Source organism: Vipera ursinii (genome assembly GCF_947247035.1).
Source record: "Vipera ursinii genome assembly, chromosome: 3".
NCBI classification, from domain to species: domain Eukaryota; kingdom Metazoa; phylum Chordata; class Lepidosauria; order Squamata; family Viperidae; genus Vipera; species Vipera ursinii.
The window spans coordinates 205469681-205492193 of NC_139516.1; the positions used below are offsets into that span (position 1 = coordinate 205469681).

Below are 22513 nucleotides of genomic sequence, written 5' to 3' on the forward strand. Positions count from 1 at the left end.
TGCGCTCTCTCTTCTTCTGCCTCCTCTTCCTCCTGCTACTTTTTCTTCCTCCTCTTCTTCCTCATTTTCCTCCTCTTCCTCCCCCCCCCCGGCACCCTAGCTGGGCTTGTGCTCCCTTCGCGCAAGTCTCCAAGTTTGCAAGGCAAGCAGGCGCCAGCCCAGCTTGCAACCGGGGGGGCTTCCCCAAAACCTTGTTGGAGGTGGATCCCACCCCCCCCCCACCCCCAAGGTTTGTGTTTGTGAGGGTACTTTTTCAGGGTGCAAATAGGGGCAAGGAGAAGAAAGCTACCTTTCACTCCAAGCCTGTTTTGGCAATTTTCTGCCTGCTTTAATTTGCAGCTTTCCCAGGGCTGCAGGGCTTGTACAGCATCCTCCTTCTCTTCTCTTCCCCCCCCCCCCCCCCCGTTCTCTTTTTGAATGGTTTTCTCAGCACTTCCTCAACTTGCTGGGTCTTTGGTTTGTTTTGCCGGAAGGCTGAGTTTAAGGATTGCCTCTTTTCCTTCCCACTTTCTTAGAAGCAGGAAGTCACTGGCCTAATCCAATACAATGTAATAATAATAATAGAAATAAAAGCGCCTTGTTTATTTGTTTGTTTATTTAGAAAACTTAGAATAAATGTAATGAATCCTGAAACCTCCCCCAACCCGGGTCTTTGGAAAAATTGGCTTCCGTGAAACCGCTCCCTGGTGCCAAAAAGTTTGGGGACCTCTCTGGTCTAGTACAAAGGTCCCCAACCCCCAGTCCTTGGACCAGCACCGGTCTGCTGCGGCATGTCAGAAACAGGTCCGTGCAAACAAGTGAAGCCCCATCTGCAGGATGCAGGCAGCATGTAAAACCACACCTCCTCCGGTCCGCAAAAAAAAAAAAAAACACCCTCTCTCCACGGAACCGGTCCCTGGCGCCCAAAAAGTTGGGAACCCCTGCTCTAGTAGATTGGAAAGATAGGTAAACCTGAAGACGCAAGCGAGCTAGTGCTTTAGATCACTGTTTCTCAACTGTGGCCGCTTGAAGATGTGTGGAGCTCAACTCCCACAACTCCCATCGTGCACAACCACACAGGAGGAGGGAGAGAGTGGCAAGGTGCCCCTGTTCCATTGAGAGCGCCTCCCCCCCCCCCCCGATTTGTCTCAGTTGAAATCTGGAAAGACCCAACGTGTTCTGGGTTCCAGATCAACTTTTATCACGACCTGCTTGGAGAAACCTGTACAACTTTTGAGCCACCTTGTCATTTTTTACCATGTTTGTGCAGGTCAAAACAGGGTTTTTGTTTTGTCTGCTGGCTTATTTTAAGAAAATTAAATGAATTCTTCACTTATTTATTTATTTGATTGATTGATTGATTGATTGATTGATTGATTGATTTATATACCGCCCTTCCCGGTTAGTTTCTGTCTGTGATATTTCTGGCACTTAGCAGTGACTGTGATTTAGTGGTTCTGTTTTGGGCCAGGTTGGAATTCATTCATTCGTTTATACATAATGAATCCAGTTAAGATTTCTTTTATTTCTTTATTACATTTAGAAGGGACCTCTGGCTTGGGCATGAATGACAGGGGCTCCCGTTTAGGAATAGGCACAGCTGCTGCACAACATGAAACTATAAACACTCTATCGATTTTTTTGATGACTTTGAAGTCAAAAGCTCTACAAGCCTGTTGCAAATACTGGTAATCCTCAATTTATAACAGCTCATTTAGTGACCCTTCAAAGTTACAACAACACTGAAAAAAGTGATTATATGACTGTTTTTCACACGACCATTGTAGCATGCCGATGGTCACGTGATCAGAATTCAGATGCTTGGCAAGTGGTTCATGTTTATGACGGTTGCAGTGTCCCGGAGTCGTGCGATCAGCTTTTGCGACCTTCTGACAGGCAAAGTCGATGGAGTATCCAGATTCACTTAACAACCAGCTTACTGGCTTAATAAGTGCAGTGATTCACTTAACAATGGTGGCAAGAAAGGTCGTAAAGTGGGGAAAAACTCACCAAATGTTTCACTTAGCAACATAAATTTTGGGCTCAATTGTGGTCATAACTCAAGGACTACCTTGTACGTTCTGTCTCCTAGGTTTTTTTTTTTTTCCCAGCGAGAGTAGCAGCAACTTTATTTGTTTTTTCCCGCCCTGAAATGAAACCAAAATGACATGTTAAGAGGAACATCCTATTGTTCCTTGTAAAAATGATTTCAACCCTTGAGTCACATCTTCCAACCATGCACATCTCTGGATTTGCAGATTCTGTCAATTCCTGCAGCCTTCCTGCTTACGCCTTTTGGCACCTCATGTTGTCTTTCGGCCACGGGCAAAGAAACCACAGTACTACCTGCTGAGTATTTTTCCCTCTGACCAAAATTATTTTATCAAGAAAAACAATAATAGCACTTGTAGTCGCAAGTGGGCATAAATTTTCATTGAGCAGGGTGCAAAGAGCTTTATTCTGCAACAGGCACTACCTTTAAAACAGTGTTTCCCAACCTTGGCCACTTGAAGATGTGTGGACTTCAACTCCCAGAATTCCCCACTCAGCATAGCTGACTAGGGTATTCTGGGAGTTGAAGTCCACACATCTTCAAGTGACCAAGGTTGGGAAACACTGCTAAAGTATAATTTCAGGTGACTATGAAGCAATAGCAGAAATACCAGACACACAAAATATGTTTTTGTGTTAGGCAAGAAGAAACTTCTCAATTGGACTTTGAAACCAAGGCCAAATTACAAATTTTGATCCCGGCAATCAGTCACCTAGCTACAGTTTCCTATTTGGGTTGCAGTTTTCTAAATAAAGTAATAGTTAACAAAGGAGGTTTTGTATTTTAATAAGTCAGCTCCTCTTCAGTCTGCCGAGGGTTACCCAGGCGGGATGCTGTTACCTTCCAGGCCAAGTTGAACCTGCCAAAATGCTGGCTTTACTCAGCAATCGCTTTGAGTTACCAGTTCTCCTTCTTCTTATTATTTTTTTATACGATTAATGTCAGTGAAGTGTCTGTCAGCTAATAACGTTTATATGCCTTCAGTGTAAATAAGTGATTTTTCTTCCTTTTCCAAGGATTATTGCTTTTGCTGTTTACATGCCAGGGAAGACGAGTCATACTTGCTTTAAGAGGCACTTGGGTTTATAAAATGAAGCCCAGCTAAAGTAGTTCTGACAGGATTGACAGGGAGTGGAACAGGGGCTCAGCTGCTGGAAGCTCCCAGCCTTGATGGGCCCTGCAATAAGTAATCAAGATATCGTAGGGAGGAATAGCATGTGTCACTTCAAAGGTCTCCCATCAAGATATGAGCATCTTGGTGTGATTGGAGGGGTGTGTGTGTGTGAGGTAAAGTTTGGTGAGTCAAAAACTGGATTACTGTTTTCTTCTTCTGAAAAGCTGTTCAGACTGTGTTCCATAATTCTTGTTGGGGTTTCTTCCTGGAGTATCTTAAGAGCGGGTGTTTGTTGGGCCCACACCCCCTTGTAGCACTGATAGTTATCTAATGTGCTTTCCATAGGGGAGGGTGGCTAGCCATGCAGAGGGAGAATGATTGCATTCAATGCAATAATAAAGCTTTCAATTCGTGGCCCAGGCCGCAAATGTTGTTTCTCTGCTCAAAACAAACAAACAAACAAAAATAAACCCCACCACAACTCCTGCAGCGGGTAGAAAGCTTGCTAGCAGGCTATGCTGACTGCGAATTCGATTCATCTGAAAGGAGCCTGTCTGGAGAATATTCTAGATCAGGGGCTCTTCAAACTTGGCCCTTTTATGACTTGTGGACTTCAACTCCCAGAATTCCTCAGCCAGGCACGCTGGCTGAGGAATTCTGGGAGTTGAAGTCCACAAGTCATAAAAGGGCCAAGTTTGAAGAGCCCCTGATCTAGAATATTCCTGAGGAGCAAACTGACATTTGGATATCCTAACTTTAATTTAGAGCTCATGGGCCAAGGCAGGATTTAGCAATCTTCAAGCATCTAGCCACCCACAGTCTCTTTTCTTCCTTCCTTCCTTCCTATCTTCCTTCCTTCCTTCCTTCCTTCCTTCCTTCCTTCCTTCCTTCCTTCCTTCCTTCCTTCCTTCCTTCCTTCCCCTTATAGTTATAAATAATTCAAGGTGGCAAACATACAAAATATTCCTTCTCCTATGTTCCCCACAGCAGCAACCCTGTGAGGTGAGTTAGGTTGAAAGTGAGTGACTGGCTCAAAATTGCCCAGCTGGCATTCATGCCTCAGGTGAGACTAGAACTCGCCGTCTCCTGCTTTCTAGGCCAGCACCTCCATTACTGCACCAAACTAATTGCTGAACATATAGTGGCTTGGTTCCTTCCTGTGTTCTGATGGGGAACACATGAAAGCTGTAGCAGAATAGCTAAATAACAGTTGGGAAGAGACCTTGGAGATCTTCTAGTCCAACCCCCCCCTGCTCAGGCAGGAGACCCTATACCATTTCAGACAAATGGTTGTCCAGTCTCTTCTTAAAATCCTCCAGTGATGGAGCACCCAAAACCTCTGGAGGCCAGTCGTTCCACTGATTAGCATAATTTAAACCCTAAAATTAGCTTAATACAGTAAAGCCAAGAAACCCATTCAGATCCTTACCCTCTCTGAAAAGCCCTGATACTTTTGCATGGGATGTGCGGCTCACTCCTCTTAGAGTCCAAGATGTGTCCTTTTCAACCTAGGAGCTTATGTCAAAGGAACACCTTAGTTTCAAAAGTTTCCAGCTGTAAGAGTTAACATCTGTCTCAGTTAACAAGACAGAAATGTAGAGGGGGGGCAGTCTGTTTGGACAGAGGACATATTTGACCTGACAGCATGTTGTGGGGGCTTTAGCAAAGCAGTTGCTGTGATGGATGGGACCAGTCACAGCAGATTAGTCTTGATAGCTTCCCATTCTTTTTTTTTTTTTGGTTACTGAAAAGAATCTTAAAGATTCAGTAGAACAAGGAGTTAGCTTGCGTCAAGGACCATGTTGGCCTAAAACAGACCCGCAGTCAGTTAAGGGGTCCTTAGTGCCACCCATGAGATGGTGACCAGCAAACTCCTTCGTGCCTTGGAGACATTGTACGTGACAGACCTCTTTGTGAGCCACTAAGCCCATAACGTTAACCACACAACCACAAGAGAAGATTTCATTCGTCTCTACTTTGAGAAGACATAGGCAGCCCTGAGTCTTCGGAGAAGGGCGGGATATAAATGGAATTAAAATAAAATAAATTTGTCTGAAATGGTATAGGGTTTCCTGCCTGAGCAGGGGGGTTGGACTATATGACCTCCAAGGTCCCTTCCAACATCATCATCATCATCATTATTATTATTATATAACTTTTATTCATTAAACATGAAACTCAGTCAACTGAACACTCAAATTGACTGGCGCTAATGGTTGACACGGGCTGCTGCCAGCATCCTAGGTATCAACCAGGTAGCTCCTTAAAATGTAAGATGTTCCGAGTAGTGCAGGTTTTTGTAGCTTTGCTGGAGTTATTGCAGGAAGCTGCAATTTCTTGATGTATTTTGCAAAGGTTTTGGACATCGTTGCCGATAACTACGGGTATCACTGTTAGTATTGTTGTTAAATGGTTTTCTCTCTCACTCTCTCTCTCTCTTCTCTCTCTCTCTCTCTCTCTCTCTCTCTCTCTCTCTCTCTCTCTCTCTCTCTCTCTCTCTCTCTCTCTCTCTCTCCATATATATATGTCTGTGTGTGTGTGTGTGTGTGTGGTCACCTGACACAGGGATGCTTGGAGTTTAGTGTGTCAATATGCAGTGCCCGCTAATGTCTTCTTGCTGCTTTTAAAAGCCATGTAAAAACGGATCCGCTAAGTAGGTTTGTATTTTCATGCTGTCTTGTAACCAGATGCATATATTTCCTTTTTTCTTCTTCCAAACAGTGGTGGTGATTACTATGACTACGCCCATGGCTTGAACGACGAGACGTACGATTCTTACAGTGAGTACTTTTAATGCTCTGGAATAAACTTTGATGTGGAAAAAGAAAAAGGTGATGGGGCCCGTATGTTTCCCGGTGTAAATTTGTCAACTGTCCCGTTGGCATATGCAGCAAAAGAAACTCCCGGGACATTATTTACCAAGAGTATAACTTTACTAATAGATCCGTACAGTTACAGAAGAAGCACAGCTGGCTCTTGAGGGTTTTGTGCATAAAAAACCAAAAATCCCACAGCATTGTTAATTCCCTCAACGCATTCTTTTTATTTTGGGGAAAAACAGTCTGCAGCTTTGAAAGGTCTACAAAAGGCTCAGGAAAATTCCTCACCTCCCTCCCAGCTCCTAATACATTCCAAGCATTCCCCTCCCCCCTCACTTTTTTTCTGTTGTCAAGTTGCGAGTAGAGTTGTATTTCGAGTCAGCCTTAGAGTTGTATTTCGAGTCAGCCTTGACGGTGAAAATGCTCCGTGTTGTCGTTATTATTGAAAACGGGAATGAATTACGAATGGAAATGAAATTATTCAAGATATGTTCCCCTTCTCTCGTTCCGGCATGCGGTATTACACAGAAGAGGAGTTTGAAACGACAGACAGGCAGATTCGAAGTTTAAAAGTTAACAAAGTTAGTTTCAGACACAGAAAGGTGTGTGTGTGCAGGGAAGGAATTTATTTTTATTCTATATAGTTATTGTAAATATTAGATCACCGCAGTTCATGGTTGCTGGGTTTAAATTCCTGCATGGAGCTATGATTGGACTAGCCCTGGGGTAGGCAACCTTGGCTCTTTTATGACTTGTGGACTTCGACTCCCAGAATTCCTGAGCCAGCCATGCTGAGGGAAAGGGAGAGGTTTCCAAGCTGAGCCATGCTGGCTCAGGAATTCTGGGAGTTGAAGGCTACGAGTCATAAAAGAGCCAAGGTTGCCTACCCCTGGACTAGCCTATATGATGCTGCTTTGTGGTTCTGCTGTTTTGTCATTTGCTATTTTATACAGCAGGGGATTGTGGGGTCAGTCCCAAAGTGGAGTGATTAGGAAGTTAAATTTACCATTTCACCAGCCAAACTGTAAAATGGGGACTACCCAAAGTGACTGGCCATCTAAGGGAATTTGGCCAAGGTATTAGCCCATTCCACTAGTTTGGATGGCGTGGGCACCACAGTTTATGGAACAACTCCCATTTCTTCTCTCGAAGTGTTTCTCAACCTCAGCCACTTGAAGCTGTGTGGACTTTCAAGTCCCAGAATTTCCCCAGCCAGCCATGAAGCGGAATGGGGAAAGGGAATGGGATCAAATGAATCAGAAGCAAGGGTTTGGAGCACAAGGGTGAATCTTTAAAAGTTGTAATGGAATAGAAGTATATAAAGGATGTTCCAGGATGCTTTTGGATAAAAGTTAAAGCTGAGGCTAAGTTTCAGGGATTCGAAATTTCAGTCGGGACTGAGAGTGACACTTTTCACACCCTCAAAGACAATCACAGACATATGCACCACATTGTGCATGTCGTCAGAGGGAGGGACTGCAGGTTTTCCTGCTAATTGCGAGATGTTGGGGGTGGGGGACAAGACTGAATTCCCGTTTCCCTGGGGCTCTTTGTAGATGGGAGGAGATTAAACAAAACAGCATTTCTCAATTGAAGCAAACATCTTCTTAACTTGTCATGAGACAGTAAATTATTCTGCCGTGCAAGCTGTCTCCATGTCACAGGTTTAAATGACTCTTAAGACACCTCGAGGGGAAGCAGCTGATTACATGATTTCTTGAAAAGAAAAATCACCGAAGCTTCCTTCCTTTTTTTCCCCTTGCAACATGCTAAATTGGTCTCCCGTGGACTTCAGAGCGTTCCACGCTTCCAACATTAGTATGAGTTGTCTCCTGTTCGCCTTCTTGCAGGGAACATTTTAGCCCTGAGCTCATGGTGTGCTTGGTGCAAACAGGGAGTGAGTCATTACTATCTTCCCTTACGTCTGCTGACACCAACTCAAGTCTCAGTTCTCCTGTTCTTCTCCCACCTAATGCACAGGGACTGGAGGGGGAAGTAGCAAATCATCCTGCAAAGAAAAGTGTCAAGGATCACTTATTGCAATAGCAGTAGGACCTATATACCACCCCCTAGTGCACAGGTAGGCAACCTCGGCTCTTTTATGACTCATGGACTTCAACTCCCAGAATTCCTGAGTCAGCTATGCTGACTCAGGAATTCTGGGAGTTGAAGTCCATGAGTCATAAAAGAGCCGAGGTTGCCTACCCCTGCCCTAGTGCTTTACAGCCCTCTCTGAATCAGCATATGGCCCCCAACAATCTGGGTCTTCCTTTCACTGAACTCAAAAGGTTGGAAGGCTGAGTCAAACCTTGAGCCGGCCGGGATCGAACTCCTGGCAGTGAACAGAGTCAGCCTGCAGTACTGCATTCTAACCACCGCGCCACCACGGCTCACCATATGGGAATTGACAGGTTTTCCTTGCTTTGTCTAGGTGACCTGTGACCTGAAGCATCTATCATCCCCTTCCTGATTCCGATTTACCTATTCTAACAATGTAAACGGAGTAGCATAACGAACCCCAGACGTACATTGTGATATCAATCTTGGATTCACTTTTCTGAAGATGATTAGGGTGACGCGAATGGTCTTCATGTAGCAGTGGCAATAGCACGTAGACGTATATACCGCTTCATACTGCTTTACAGCCCTCTCTAAGCGGTTTACAGAGTCCGCCTATTGCCTCCAACAATCTGGGTCCTCATTTTACGGATCTTGGAAGGATGGAAGGCTGAGTCAACCTTGAGCCGGTCAGGATCGAATTCCTGGCAGTGGACAGAAACAGGATGTGACGCTGCTTTCTAACCACTGCACTTCCAGGGCTCTTATTATGCACTCATAGTATCAATCCTTGGGCACTCGTATGTATAGTTAAAGGAAGAATCATTTGAGGTTGGGATACCCCAATCAAGAGTTATTTTCTCCCAAGGGGAGAAATGAGTGCTTGCTTTTAAACAAAGGGGGGGGGGGGAGAAAGGTCCATTCACTGTGAGGATTTTATTGCTGATGCCTTGTTATTTTTTTTAAGTGGTTTAGACGAATGGAATAATACTGTTATTGTTTCTTTTCTATTCTTTCCTTTCTTGGGTAGGAGGGAAAGGAAGGAGGAGAGGAGAGGAAGGGGAACCAAAGAAAGGTGAGAGGGACAGGAAGAGGAAGTTAGCAGGGGAAAGAAGGAAGGAACCGTTAGGCATGTTGCACTAACGCATTTAGACAGATGTAACTCACAACCCTACACGAGGAAAAAGGGCAGCTTTTAACTCTTGCTAAAGAGGGGGTAAGGGACGTGGTGGCTGAGTGGGTTAGGACGCTGAGCTTGTCGATCAGAAGGTCGGCAGTTTGGCGGGTCGAACCCCGAGTGCCGCGTAGCAGAGTGAGCGCCTGTTACTCGTCCCAGCTTCTGCCAACCTAGCAGTTCGAAAGCACGTAAAAAATGCAAGTAGAAAAATAGGGACCACTCCGGTGGGAAGGTAACAGCGTTCCGTGCACCTTTGGCGTCTAGTCATGCCAGCCACATGACCACGGAGACGTCCTCGGACAAGCGCTGGCTCTTCGGCTTTGAAACGGAGATGAGCACCGGCCCCTAGAGTCGGAAACGACTAGCACGCAAGTGCAGGGGAACCTTACCTTTACCTTTAAAGAGGGGAATGGGGCACCAGTATAATTCTGTGACCTAGAGCGTAGCTGTCCCTGAGGAATTAAGCTTGGGCCCGGCTTTTACTGAGACTTCAGGCTGAGGTCTGAATCCTTATTCTGAGCCAGCTTTGAATTTTTGTTCAGAAATTCTATGCAGTTTGCGTCGCTGGGGGCAGAGGAAAAGTATATAGAGGAAGGGTGAAAGCCTTTCCCTTTGGATGGTTCTTCCCCCGTTCCTCCTCCATTTGGAAGAAAAAAAAAATTAAATAGATGTTCTCCTGGAAGATTGGTAGAAAAAAAACGTCTTACCCCTTTTCCTTTGCGATTTCAGGACAGGAAGAATGGACCAACTCAAGACACAAGGCTCCTTCAGCAAGGTCAACAAAAGGAAGCTACAGAGAGCAGCCATATGCCAGATACTGATTATTCTGTCCGATGTTGTGAATTGCCCAATCTCCACCAGTCCTGTAAACTGTTCAAAGTAATTTTTTTCTATGAACAATCCCTTTTTATTAAAATCAAAGTGCTTAATCTGAATGGACGGACTGAGCTTAATCTATTTTTTGCTGACTGAAAAAAACCTGTACAGGAAAAGGAAGACACGTGAAATGAGCTTTCTTATTTCTGGATTGTAATTTGGGAGAGAAAAGGAAAAAAAAAAAAGGAAAATAGGTGATTAAAAAATACAAAAAGAAAAAAAACCTTTAACTAGTGTTAAAACCAGCTAGGTTTACTAAACATGTTAATCTGTTATTTTAACCTAAGCGTAACCTTTTATTTTAAAGGTTTTCAACAATTAAGTTCTTCTCTAGTTTTACCTTTCAACTATTTTGCTAGTTTTTTCTCTCGCAAACATGCGTAAAAAGGGAAAAGAGATCACAAATGCAAATAATGTGGTATTTTGTAATTTGAGTCTTGAAATGTTCTGTAGTGTTAAGCAAAGTTTATTCTTGCTTGATACTAAATAAACTTTTGAAAGAAAAATCAGTGTGTGTGAGAGTATGCATTATTTATTTAAAAACCTTAATAAATAGTAGTAAACAGGGAAGGAGTGATTTTTTTTTTAACAACAATCAGCATAAAATGGTTCCTCTTAAAATACTATACAACTATTTTTGTTCTTTTTTTTAAAAAAAGGTAAAAACCTAAAGGTGCCTTACATTTACTATAGCTATCTCTCTTTTTGTTTTCCATTTATGCACACAATTTAGATTTAAAGAGTTGTTAAAAGAAGTATCCAAATGGTTTTGAGTGGCTGGATTCCAACTTTTTTTAAAAAAAATATTCTTGTTTTAAAATACCGGTAGCTAATGTATTTCTGAATCAGATAAATTTTAAAAAAAACAAGCAAAAAAAAAACACCAGAGAATCAAAAATAACCTGTGACTTAGTTTTCATCTTGTTGAGCATTTCTTCATTAGCGCAACTTTGGAATATATTTTTTGTTGTTGTTGTTTTCTGAGAGTTTTGATACCTTAATGACAACCTTACTCCGTGCCGGAAGCAATAAACACAAAGCTTTTAAAGACTTTCTGACTTGACTAATTGCGGTCGCTTTTCGTCAGAGGCAGAGGATGTAACCTTAAAACGGTCTTCATTTGCAAAAGGTAAATAAATCAAATAAGATTTTAATCTCACTTAATTTATCTTAATATAAAACCATAAAAGCAGGGAAGCGTAGCAATTAGCCAGTTTGATTTTAGATTACAGAGAGAGGCTTTAAGATCACCACATAAAATTTCATCTTAAAAAGTTTCATTTGTGCTAGTACCTAAAAAAAAAAAAGCCTTAGCTCGGTTAGTTTAATTGGAGCCAAGTCTTCATGATTAAACCAATGTAAAACATCATAACTAGTTATTTGTAATCCTAGAGTTTATGGACAAATAATGTAACTAAGAACTCAAAACATTAGAGATGTTTTGCCCCCTAAACCTTGTTCCTCTTTGTTAGCTTGATGTCTTTTTAATTGTGTTAATGATTTATGATTTCTACTGTTTATTTTAGATTTTAGAAAAAGCGGAGTTCTTGAATTGATAAAAAAAGCCATTTTCTTCTTTTATTAGGAGTCACATAGAATGTATGGAGGCCAAAGAAACCTGTTTCTCTTGATACTTTGGTAAGTATCTATTCTTTTTTTTAAAAAAATTAAGCTTTAGTTAATGTACAAGAGAATTGCTTTCAAATAAATAATTCGTGTTTCAGACTGACAGTTTTCTCAGGAAAGAAATAGGAGATTTACAGCCAATTTTTTATCTGCTTGCACCATTAATGGTGGCTAAGAAGCTACACTTGATGCTTCTTATTGCATTTGAATTCAGAAACAGTTGATGTTGATGCAGTTATGGAATTGGTCAACTTCAAGGTGTGGTTTCCTTTTTTTGTGTTGGAAGGTATTTTTATGGAGTAGATGAAAAAAAATCAAGAATGCAAGAGAGTTATTATGCCCGTTGTAGATCTGGAAACCCAAAGCCCAGTGTGAATCCTGACTTGGATTACTCTGTACCCTTTTAACATGGACATGTGGCTTAGAGATGCAGTTTGAACATGAAGCATGCAACGCTATTAATATCCTGATCAGGTAATCTACTCCGTCTTTTTGTGACATCATAAATATTCCTATGAGTTACAACCATTTTAGTGACTGCTTAAAGTTACAAATGACACTGAAAAATGTGACTTAACAACTAGTCCTCATGCTTAACAACTGCCACAGCATCCTATGATCACATGAACAAAATTGGATCATTTGACAACCAGCAAGTATTTAATGACCCTTTCAGTGTCATGGGATCATGTGATGGCCTTATGTGACCTCCCTAGCTGGCCTTCAACAAGGGAAGCTGGATTTGCTTAACAACCACATGATTCTCTTAATAACTGCAGCGATTTGCTTCACAACCGTGGTTAAAAAGAAAAGGACACAAAATTGGGTGCAACTTAACAACTGCCTTGCCTAGCAATGCAACTTCTCATCCCAGTTGTGATCATAAGTCAAGGACTACCTCGATGCATTTTTGAAAAGAACCCTGTGCTGAATTTGTTGCCCTCTTTACTTTTGTCTGTCACGTTCTCTTTCTCCTTTGGTGGGAGGGATAAAATCCTAACAGGTAAATGTGTGGTGTAAGAAATTTTGGGCAGGTGTTTCCCAATCATGTCCTTCAAAAAATTCAGATGCGGGAAATTGATTTTTTCTTCTTCTATCTGATGTCTTTCTTTGAGGGAGGTTTTTTTTTATGTGTATGAAATTACATCCGATCTGGAGCTTAAATAAAATCACAGCCTTGCAAGAAATTCAGTTAACTAGATTTGAAATCGGTCTTGCCCAATTTGGTGGTCCTCAGACTTGTTGGATATTTGGAGACTCCGTGTTGATCCGATATCTGGGAAATTCGGAAGAGTATCAGTATGGGGGAAACAGATGCACTTTTCAAGAACAAAAGTTCCTCAAATTAGCCTTGTAACTATCCATTCGGCTGACTGTTTCTGTTACGTAAGAGTTGGTTTTAGACAACCACACGTATAAAGACTTTCAGGCAGTGAGGGCGAACCTTTTAGAGACCGAGTGCCCAAACTGCAACCCAAAACCCACTTATGTATCGGCGGGTGCCGGGTGGGTGTGGCCCATTGGGTGGGTGTGGCCCATTGGGTGGGCGTGGCTGTGGTGGTAACGGCAGACTGGGTGGAACTAAAAAGTTCAATCGATCAATTCCAACTTTACGAGATTTTTTTTCCCAGAAGAAGTTGAAATTGATTGATTGATTGAACCTTTTTTTTTGCACATGGCGGAGGCCTAAACTTTATAAAAGTTTTATAAAACTGTTTTATAAAACAGCTTGAAGGCCTAGGACGGGGATGATGGCGCACGTGCCCACAGAGAGGGCTCTATGTGCCACCTGTGGCACACGTGCCACCGGTTCACCACCACAGCTTTAAGGTATGTCCCAAAGGGGCTTTTCCAAAAGGCAACCGGAGTTTCTTGTGTGTGTGTTTTTTTTTACTTGAAAACATTTTGCTTCTCTCGTCCAAGAAGCTTCTTCAGTTCCAAATGAATGGTGGTCATCTGGTTGTTAACACTCTCTTTGAGAGTCCTTGAGGCTACTTACTTGGGGGTTTATCTGTGCCTTCAGGGTCACTTAGATAATGCAAATGGGTGTGGAACCTTCTTGAAATTGCTAAAAAGGACTGTGTAAAGAGGAGGCAGGTGGTGTTCTGTGCCCCTCTCTCTGTTGAGAGAGGGCCGTTCAGTTTTAAGGTAGATGGCCTCTTGGTTTACCACACAGTCCTTTCAGCAGTTACAAGAAGTTTCCACACCTGTTTGTACTATTCAGGTAGCCCTGAGGGCGTGCCAGAGCCCAAGTGGGAGCTGAAGAAGCTTCTTGGAAGAGAAGCGAAACGTCTTCAAAGTCCAGTTGCCTCTTGAAAAAGCACCTTTGGGACAACCATGACCTGGATACGTTTGAATTTAAGGTATGTGTTTATAGAACAGACATGTCAAAACACAAAACACAAAACATCCGGGGCCCGGATCCGGCCCGCGAAGTGGTTTCATGCGGCCCGCGAAGCCATCCTGGAAACAGTGAGGGAACGGCCCCCACTGCCTTGGCCCTGGCCCAGAGACCCTCCTTCTGCCAGAGACCCCCAGATCTGTCCCACTCCTGCCCGGGCCCCCATAGGCACCCTTGATGCGAAGGATGTAGAGCTGGCCACGCCCACCCAGTAGGCCACGCCCACCCAGGCCATACCCACCCGGCCCCCTGAGGACAACCGCCATGCTGATGCGGCCCTCAATGAAATTGATTTTTGACACCCCTGGTTTAGAAAGACCAGTATTTTGTGCCAGCCCTCCCCATTCCGCCCTCCACTGTCACACTGTTTCGAAAGTTACTTTAAAGAATCCATTTATGAGATTTCAATAATAGCCAATTATATAGAATTTTGAGCATCAGTTCCTTAGCGTCTTTTCAATCTCAGTCTGTTACAGCTTGTTTACTCGGCACTTGATACCGTTCTGATACCATTTGGAAAATAGTATGTGTTTTAAGTATGGCATAGTGGTATGATAGCTCCTTCAATAACTGCTCTCCCCCCCCCCACCGCGTAAAAGCTTATTCACGTAATGGCAGGCGTTTTCAAAGTAGAAAACACTGCACGTTTTATGCAAACTGATGCACTTTTGCTCCATAAGAACCCTATAGAATATTTTATTGTTTTTTAATCGAAGCCTGTTGCAGAATTCCCAGAAATAAAAGTTATTTTGAAAAGTACAAAATCTCGGCCAGTAAAACTGCTAGAGTGGTTAAGTGCTAACACCACAACACTTTTCGTCTTCAATTTTTGGAGACGTTAAGGCAGCAAGAATAAGTCTGCAGCCAGATACATCTTTGAATCAGATAATGAACAGATGGATTTATTTTAATACTATAAGCCTCCTGTATAAATGTACTTAATAAAATTTCATAAATATTCTTTAATAAATCTGCATGGAACAAAATAATTCCATTTTTTTTAAAAAAAAGAGAAAAAAAAGTAGCTTGGAATATAAAGAACAGATCATTCATGTACAATGAATGAATGAATGAAGCTTTATTATCAAAGTACATGTATACAGTGAGATTGGCTGAGCCTCCCTTCGTGCCCCCCCCAACTCACAGTGACAACAAAACCACCATCTTGTTACACCATGTGAGCTAATTGCACAACGCGCTGGCCTTGCAAGTCTATCATGCATAAAGTTATTTCCCGTTCAGGAGCCTGACAGCCCATGGATACAAGCTGTTCTTCAGCTGGTTGGTACGGCTGGCTATACTCCTGTATCTCCTACCTGATGGTAGGAGAGTAAAGATGTAGCAACCAGGGTGTGAGTCATCCCTGAGAATTTTCCTCACTCTTCCAAGGCAGCGAGCCCTGGCGAGGTCATCCAGTGGTGTCAGGGGACAGCCCACAATGTCTTGTGCTGTGCTCACCACCCTCTGTAATATCGTCCTATCTGCGGCTGTCAAGCCAGCATACCAAACCACGATACAGTGCGAGAGGACGCTCTCTATAGTAGACCGGTAAAAAATGGTCATTAGTCGTTGTTCTATCCTGTTCTTCCGCAGGATCCTGAGGAAGTGGGGTCTCTGTTGGGCCTTTCTGGCCACCTGGGTTGTATTGACTTTCCAGATAAGATCTTCACAGAGGTAGACTCCCAGGAATTTAAAGGAGGAGACTCCCTCCACACAGCCCCCCCCCCGATGTAAAATGGGGCAGGTTCCTCTCTTTTACTCCAGAAGTCTAGTACCATCTCCTTTGTCTTGCCGATGTTCAGGTGCAAGTTGTTCTCTAGACACCATGAGGATAGTACCTCCCCCCTGGACGCTGTTTTGTCTCCACCACTCTCATTCGCTTAACTATACGCAGTCCTTGAATTATAGCCATTTGTTTAGTGAACATTGGAAGTTACAAGCAGCACTGAAAAAAAGTGACTTTATTATTTATTCATTTATTTATTTATTTGATTTGTATACCGCCCTTCTCCCTAAGGACTCAGGGCGGTGAACAGTGACATAAATATTAGTCACTGCACTTATTAGTCCTTGCACTTACAACCATCGCAGCATCCCTCCCGTCATGTTATCAAAATTCAGGTGCTTGAAAACCAGTGTGTATTTACAGTCATTGTACCATATCTTTCAAAAATCCTGGAGCACCGAGGAAGTACTTGAGCATTGGAAAAGGGCTGATGTGATTCTCATCTTCAAGAAAGGGGGGGGGGGAACACCCAGGAAACTACAGACCAATCAGCCTAACATTAATACCTGGGAAGATCCTGGAAAAGATAGATCAAAAAACAGATCTGCAAACAACCAGAAGCAAACAAAGTTATAACTAGTAGCCAGCATGGGTTTGTTAAAAAACAGATTATGCCAAACCAATCTTATTTCATTATTTGACAAATTGACTAAACTAGTAGACCAGCGAAATGCTGCGGACGTAGCATACTTAGATTTCAATAAGGCATTTGACAAAGTAGACCACAACCTACTCCTTGATAAGCTAGGAAAAGGTGGAATAGACAACACCACCACCAGATGGATTTGTAGCTGGCTGGCAAACTGTACTCAACGAGTAGTCCTCAATAACACTACGTCCACATGGAGAGAAGTAAGCAGTGGGATACCACAAGGCTCCATCTTAGGCCCAGGACTTAGATGAGGGAATAGAATGGGAACTCATCAAATCAGCAGATGACACTAAACTGGCAGGAATAGCCAACACCCCAGAACACAACTTCAGGATTCAAAAAGTTCTTGACAAACTTGAGCAATGGGCCCTATCGAACAAAATGATTTTTAATGTGGAGAAAAGCAGGAAAAATCAAAGGTATAAGTACAGATTAGGCAAAACCTGGCTCAAAAACAGCGACTGTGAGAGGGACCTTGGAGTCCTAGTGGATGATCACTTGATTATGAGCCAGCAGTGTGCAGCAGCAGCCAAAAAAGCTAATACAATCCTGGGTTGTATAAACAGGCACAGAATCAACATCACGCAAAGTATTAGTACCGCTTTATAAAACCCTAGTAAAACCACACCTGGAATACTGCAACCAATTTTGGACACCGTACTACAAAAAAAAAAAAAAGATATTGAGACTTTGGGAAAAGTTCAGAGAAAAGCAACTAAAATGATCAAAGGCCTTGGAAACTAAAACATGTGAAGAACGGCTGCAGGACTTGGGTTTGGCTAATCTAAAGAAAAAGAAGAAACGGGTGACATGATAGCGGTATTCCAGTATCTGAGGGGCTGCCACAAAGAAGAGGCGGTCATACTATTCTGCAAAGCATCAGAGGGCAGGACAAGAAACAATGATTGGAAGCTGATCAAAGAGAGAAGCAACCTGGAATTAAGGAGAAACTTCCTGACAGTGAGGACCAGGGCTTTTTTTCTCATAGAACGCTCAGAACGGCGTTCCGGCACCTTTTGGGGATGGAACCTTATAGGGTAGGCAAGACGGGTTGTATGACGTGTGAGTTCCGGCACCTTTTTCTTTTACAAAAAAAGCACTGGTGAGGACAATCAACCAGTGGAACAGCTTGACTTCATAAATCGTGGGCGCTCCAACACTGGAGATTTTTAAGAAGAGACTGGACAATCACCTGTCTGAGATGGTATAGGTCAGGGGTTGGCAACCTTAAACACTCAAAGAGGCACTTGGACCCGTTTCCCAGAGGGGGAAAAAACACACTGGGAGCCGCAAAACTCTCGCGCATGCACGAGGTGGGGAACTTGATTGAAGAGTTTAATTAAAAATTAGAGCCTTGGTGGAGCAGTGGGCTAATGCCTCCTTAAGTAACACCAGCTGCCTGCAATTAGTGCAGGTTCGCATCCCACCAGGCTCAAGGTTGACTCAGCCTTCCATCCTTCCGAGGTAGGTAAAATGAGGACCCAGATTGTTGGGGGCAATTAAGCTGACTTTGTAATAATGCCGCTTGGGGGGGTGTGTGTGAAAGCCCTAATAAGCAGGCATATACATAGAATGAAGGCTACTGCTAAGCTTGTAAGCCGCCCTGAGTCTTTGGAGAAGGGCGGGATATAAATGGAATTAAATAAATAAATAAAAAGAAATAGAGGCTGCTGTGCATGACTTCTCTCTCCCCTCCCTCCCTCTCTTTCCCTCCCTCCCTCTCTCTCCCCCCCCCCTCTTCCTCTCTCCAATCTTCTGCTCACCTGGAAAGCTGGCTTCACACTGTTCTGGACAAGCTGACACACATTCTTATTGGGCTGGCTGTCCTGCCCTGCTTTCTCCTGCTTCCTGTGGAGATGCAGCAAAGGCAGGAACCCCGCCCAATAAGCTTGTCAGTTTCTTGGAGAACAGCGTGAGTTACACACACACACAGAGAGAGAGAGAGAGAAGGAAAGCGCAAGTGCCTCTGTCGGGTTGTGACTACCCCTGTTCTAGACTGTGTCTGTCTCTCTGCAAATGGCTGGGAGCCGCAGAAGGCTGAAAGAGCTGCATGCAGCTCCAGAGCTGCGGGTTGCCGACCCGTGGTATAGGTTCTCCTGCTTGAGCAGGGAGTTGGACTAGAAGACCTCCAACGTCCCTTCCAGCTCTATTCTAACCTGAACAGTTGCAGCCTGCCAGGGTCTCATAATTGTAATGTAACACCTCTTCTCCGCGAGCTGCATTGGCTTCCGGTTGCCCTCTGGGTGAGATTCAAGGTGCTGGTGATGACCTATAAAGCCCTAAATGGCATGGGCCCGGATTATCTAAGGGAGCACCTGCTGCCAGCGTCAATTTCCCATCGTCCTGTGCGCTCACACAGGGAGGGCCTCCTCAGGGTACCGCCGGTCAAGGATTGCCGACGGGCGATCCCCAGGGGGAGGGCGTTCTCTGTGGGCGCGCCTGCCCTATGGAATCAACTGCCAACGGAACTCCGGACTGCCCCCGACCTTCGCTCATTTCGCCGGGACCTAGAAACCTGGCTCTTTGAGCTATCTGGTCTGGACTGAGGGGTTTAATGTTTTTAAATTGTGATTTAATTTTTGCGGCTAGACTTAATTTTATTTTATTTTAATTTTATATTGGATTGTTTTTAAATTTTGCCTTGTAAACCGCCCTGAGTCCTTTGGGAATAGGGCGGTATATAAACCAAATAAATAAATAAATAAATAAATAAATAAATAAATAAATAAATGAATGAATGAATGAATGAATAAATAAATAAATAAATAAATTGACACTTGTAACCTTCCTAACCAGCTTCTAATAAGCAAAGCCACTTGGGAAAGCCAGATGCGCTTAACGGCCATGTGATTCGTTTAACAGCCAGAGCAAAAACAGTAAAATCACCTGTGCCTCACTTAACCAACTGACTTGCCTCGCAACGGAAGTTGCAGTCATAACCCGAGGCCGACCCGCACTATATTGTCACAAGTAAACAATTTATATAAAAACAAGAGTCGATTCACCGGTTGAGTTTGGGCCATTTGAAATCAGTAAAAATGTCAGTTCTTCTGCTGTTTTGTATGTTTCTCAAACAGTTGTGGAGATTTGACAAGTTAATTGTGTTAATTTGCAGCTGAACAGTATTCTTTTATATACCTCCAGGATTTACACCTGTTGTATCTGCTGTTTCTTTGTTCTAGACCAGGGGTAGGCAACCTTGGCTCTTTTATGACTGGTGGACTTCAACTCCCAGAATTCCTGAGCCAGCCACGTTGAGGGGAAAGGGAGAGGTTTCCAAGCTGAGCCATGGTGGCTCAGGAATTCTGGGAGTTGAAGTCCACCAGTCATAAAAGAGCCAAGGTTGCCTACCCCTGGTCTAGACCAAATGTTTCTGAATTATTTCGCAGAGATAGAAGTTAGGGTTAAGTATGAGATTTCAGAAGGCAGTGTTGGGTAGTGAGGGGGGGGTCTTCCTCTTTCCAAAGTTAGTTAATATTTTCTGTTTTGGTCTGTCAGTTAATTATCACTTGTAGTTACTGAGCTAAATGGTCTTTCTCCACTTGAGATGGAAATGAAATGGCTGTCCAATGCATAGAATATAGGTACTGGTGTTTCAGAAATGAACCAATTGATTCTTCATTTTAATTTTAATGCATTTAAGTAGAGATATTGATTCAGTTTGGCAATTATCTGTACATCTAATATGTTCAGATCCAAACTATTCAATATTGGTCTAGGTTTACGAGAAAAAGCATTCCGTTTTTATGATTCTTGAAAATAATGCAGTTTTTATACATACTGTTTGATAATGGTGATAGATATTTTTTTTTCTTGTTGCGCTCATTAAAAGTTAAATCTCTGCCTAGGCAACATTTCTTTCCAAATGCATGATCTTCCAAAGAAAATACTCTCCCTTGTTTTTTTTTTTTTGAAAAAGGAAGTATAATTTAGAAGTCTATATTAGAGCCAGGATAGCTGGTTGGGGACTTCTGGGATGTGTGTGTGTGTGTGTGTGTGTGTGTGTGTATGGGTGGTAGCAACAGAATATGGAGCTTAAAGTCAGAAAACACCAAATTGGGGTTTGCCTGACATATTGACCGAGTTCTCTTGCATATATTTTTCAACTGTTAACTAATTGGACCAGACACTGGCCAAAACAATGTGATAAAATGAATTGTTATAAGGCAAAACATAGAAGAATAATAAGAAGAAAAAGAAGTAGAGAAATGATCAGGTGAATTGATGAGGTCTATTGTGCTTCTAATGTTCAAGAAATCAGCTTCAGTGAAATTGTTCTGAAAAAACTGCATCCATATACATATAACCTGAAGTACAGTGGTATCTTGGTACTCAAACTGCTTTGAAATTCATCGAATTTGGTACTCGACCCATTTTGTCCTGATAGTCATCGTTTGTTTGGCAGTCAACCCACAAGCTAGAACTTGTCGCTGTCGGCTGCCTTATGACTCACTACATTTTGGTACTCATTGTTTTCGGTATTCAACCCACCTCCAGGAACCAATTCATGATGAGTACCGAGATACCATTGTAATTTGATTTTTGCACGTATGGATAGCACGTGCCTAAATACAGCTTTTGTAAGTTCCAAGTCAAAATCAAGTTACTGATTTTGTTATACCAGGGGTTCACAACCCCTTGGGCTGCGGCATGTTGAGAATTGGGCCGCAGAAGCGGTGGGCAAGTACACATGTGCGCGAAACTCCACTTGTGTAAGCGGCAGGTGCGCGAAACCCTCCCCCTCCCCCGCAGAGCTGGAAAGATTGGGGAAGGCTAAGTTATGCTACGGTTCAAGTTGCAGGCTGTCAAAATAAAGACAAGCCCTGTTTTTGGCATTATCCCTGGTAGCTTACGTTTAAAACATGAAATATTAAAAGGTCTCTTTTAATGTTTGCCCTGCTGTTTTAAGCTTTCAATCATACATCATTTCTACTGAACAGTAAAAGCCAGGCAGGCCTGGGTATAATTTGCTGTTGTCTCTCAGTTTCCTCAAAGAAATTACTACTCTTTCTAATTGCTACGCTCCATCCATGCAACGTGAAAATCCCAAGAGAACAATCAATTGTTATTAATTTCAAAAATATCTAACCCAACTGTGTGTCTTTGTTCTGCTGTTTTCCAGGGATTTCGGTCATGGATACGGACAGCTTGAAAATCTCTCCTTCACCAACGTGCCTCCAAAATTATAGCCAGCTTGTAGATGAAACTCCAGTATGATTTTTATGCTGCCTTGTCTTTTTTTATTATTTCTTAAACTTTGTAACACAACTACCTTTTTGGATCTTTGTTTTAACTCCAAAATGTTTCATCACTTATCACTGCACCTTTGTAGAGATGTTAATAAATGGGTTTCTTTTTTAATTGTCCTGTGCAAAAGAATCTTTTTCAATTAGGAAAGTTTTTCGTAGATGATGACTTAAATTTTCACGTCACTCAACTCAACAATTCTTTTAAGAATATCGGGATATGGTAGAAAGATGGGTATCTGCTATGGGTGCAATCAGAAGTAAACAGAGGCAGAAAATACTTTCATTAAATGTCAAGAATCTTCCTGGGTACAAAATCCTATGAAGAGAAAGGGGGAATCCAACATTTAATTCCATGCCGTTGCTAGAAACTCAGTTAATCAAAAATCATCCTCACTTTGTGTTGAGCTGTCACCTGCAGAGCACAGGATACCGAAATGTCTAACAATAATTTTAAAACCACATTCACCTCCTTTCAATCTGGTGTCCCATAAATATAATATACCAGTGTTTCAATATCTATAGCAGTGTTCCAATATATCAGGGGCTGCCCCAAAGAAGAGGGAGTCAAGCTATTCTCCAAAGCACCTGAAGGCAGGACAAGAAGCAACGGATGGAAACTAACCAAGGAGAGAAGCAACCTAGAACTAAGGAGAAATTTCCTGACAGTTAGAACAATTAACCAGTGGAACAACCTGCCTCCAGAAGTTGTGAATGCTCCAACAC

The 22513-nt window shown here is 42.7% G+C and overlaps 1 protein-coding gene across 6 annotated transcripts in view; it reads left to right on the forward strand.

Annotated features, from left to right (window-relative positions):
* KHDRBS3 (KH RNA binding domain containing, signal transduction associated 3) overlaps positions 1 to 21902 on the forward strand; it is a 123251-nt gene extending 101349 nt beyond the window's left edge. Inside the window, exons 8-13 of one of the 6 annotated variants that reach the window (XR_014492168.1) lie at positions 5868 to 5926; positions 9930 to 10079; positions 11064 to 11205; positions 11662 to 11714; positions 11989 to 12176; positions 21664 to 21902. Coding sequence is in view for 1 of the 6 variants with exons in the window: in XM_083360102.1 (XP_083216228.1) it covers positions 5868 to 5926; positions 9930 to 10021 (151 nt within the window). In the remaining 5 variants the exon portion in view is untranslated. Of the gene's footprint in view, positions 1 to 5867; positions 5927 to 9929; positions 10587 to 11063; positions 11206 to 11661; positions 11715 to 11988; positions 12177 to 21663 lie in introns of those variants that run through there. The other 5 variants (XR_014492169.1, XR_014492170.1, XR_014492171.1 and 2 more) reach the window with 5 other exon arrangements.
* Positions 21903 to 22513: the final 611 nt, after the last annotated feature.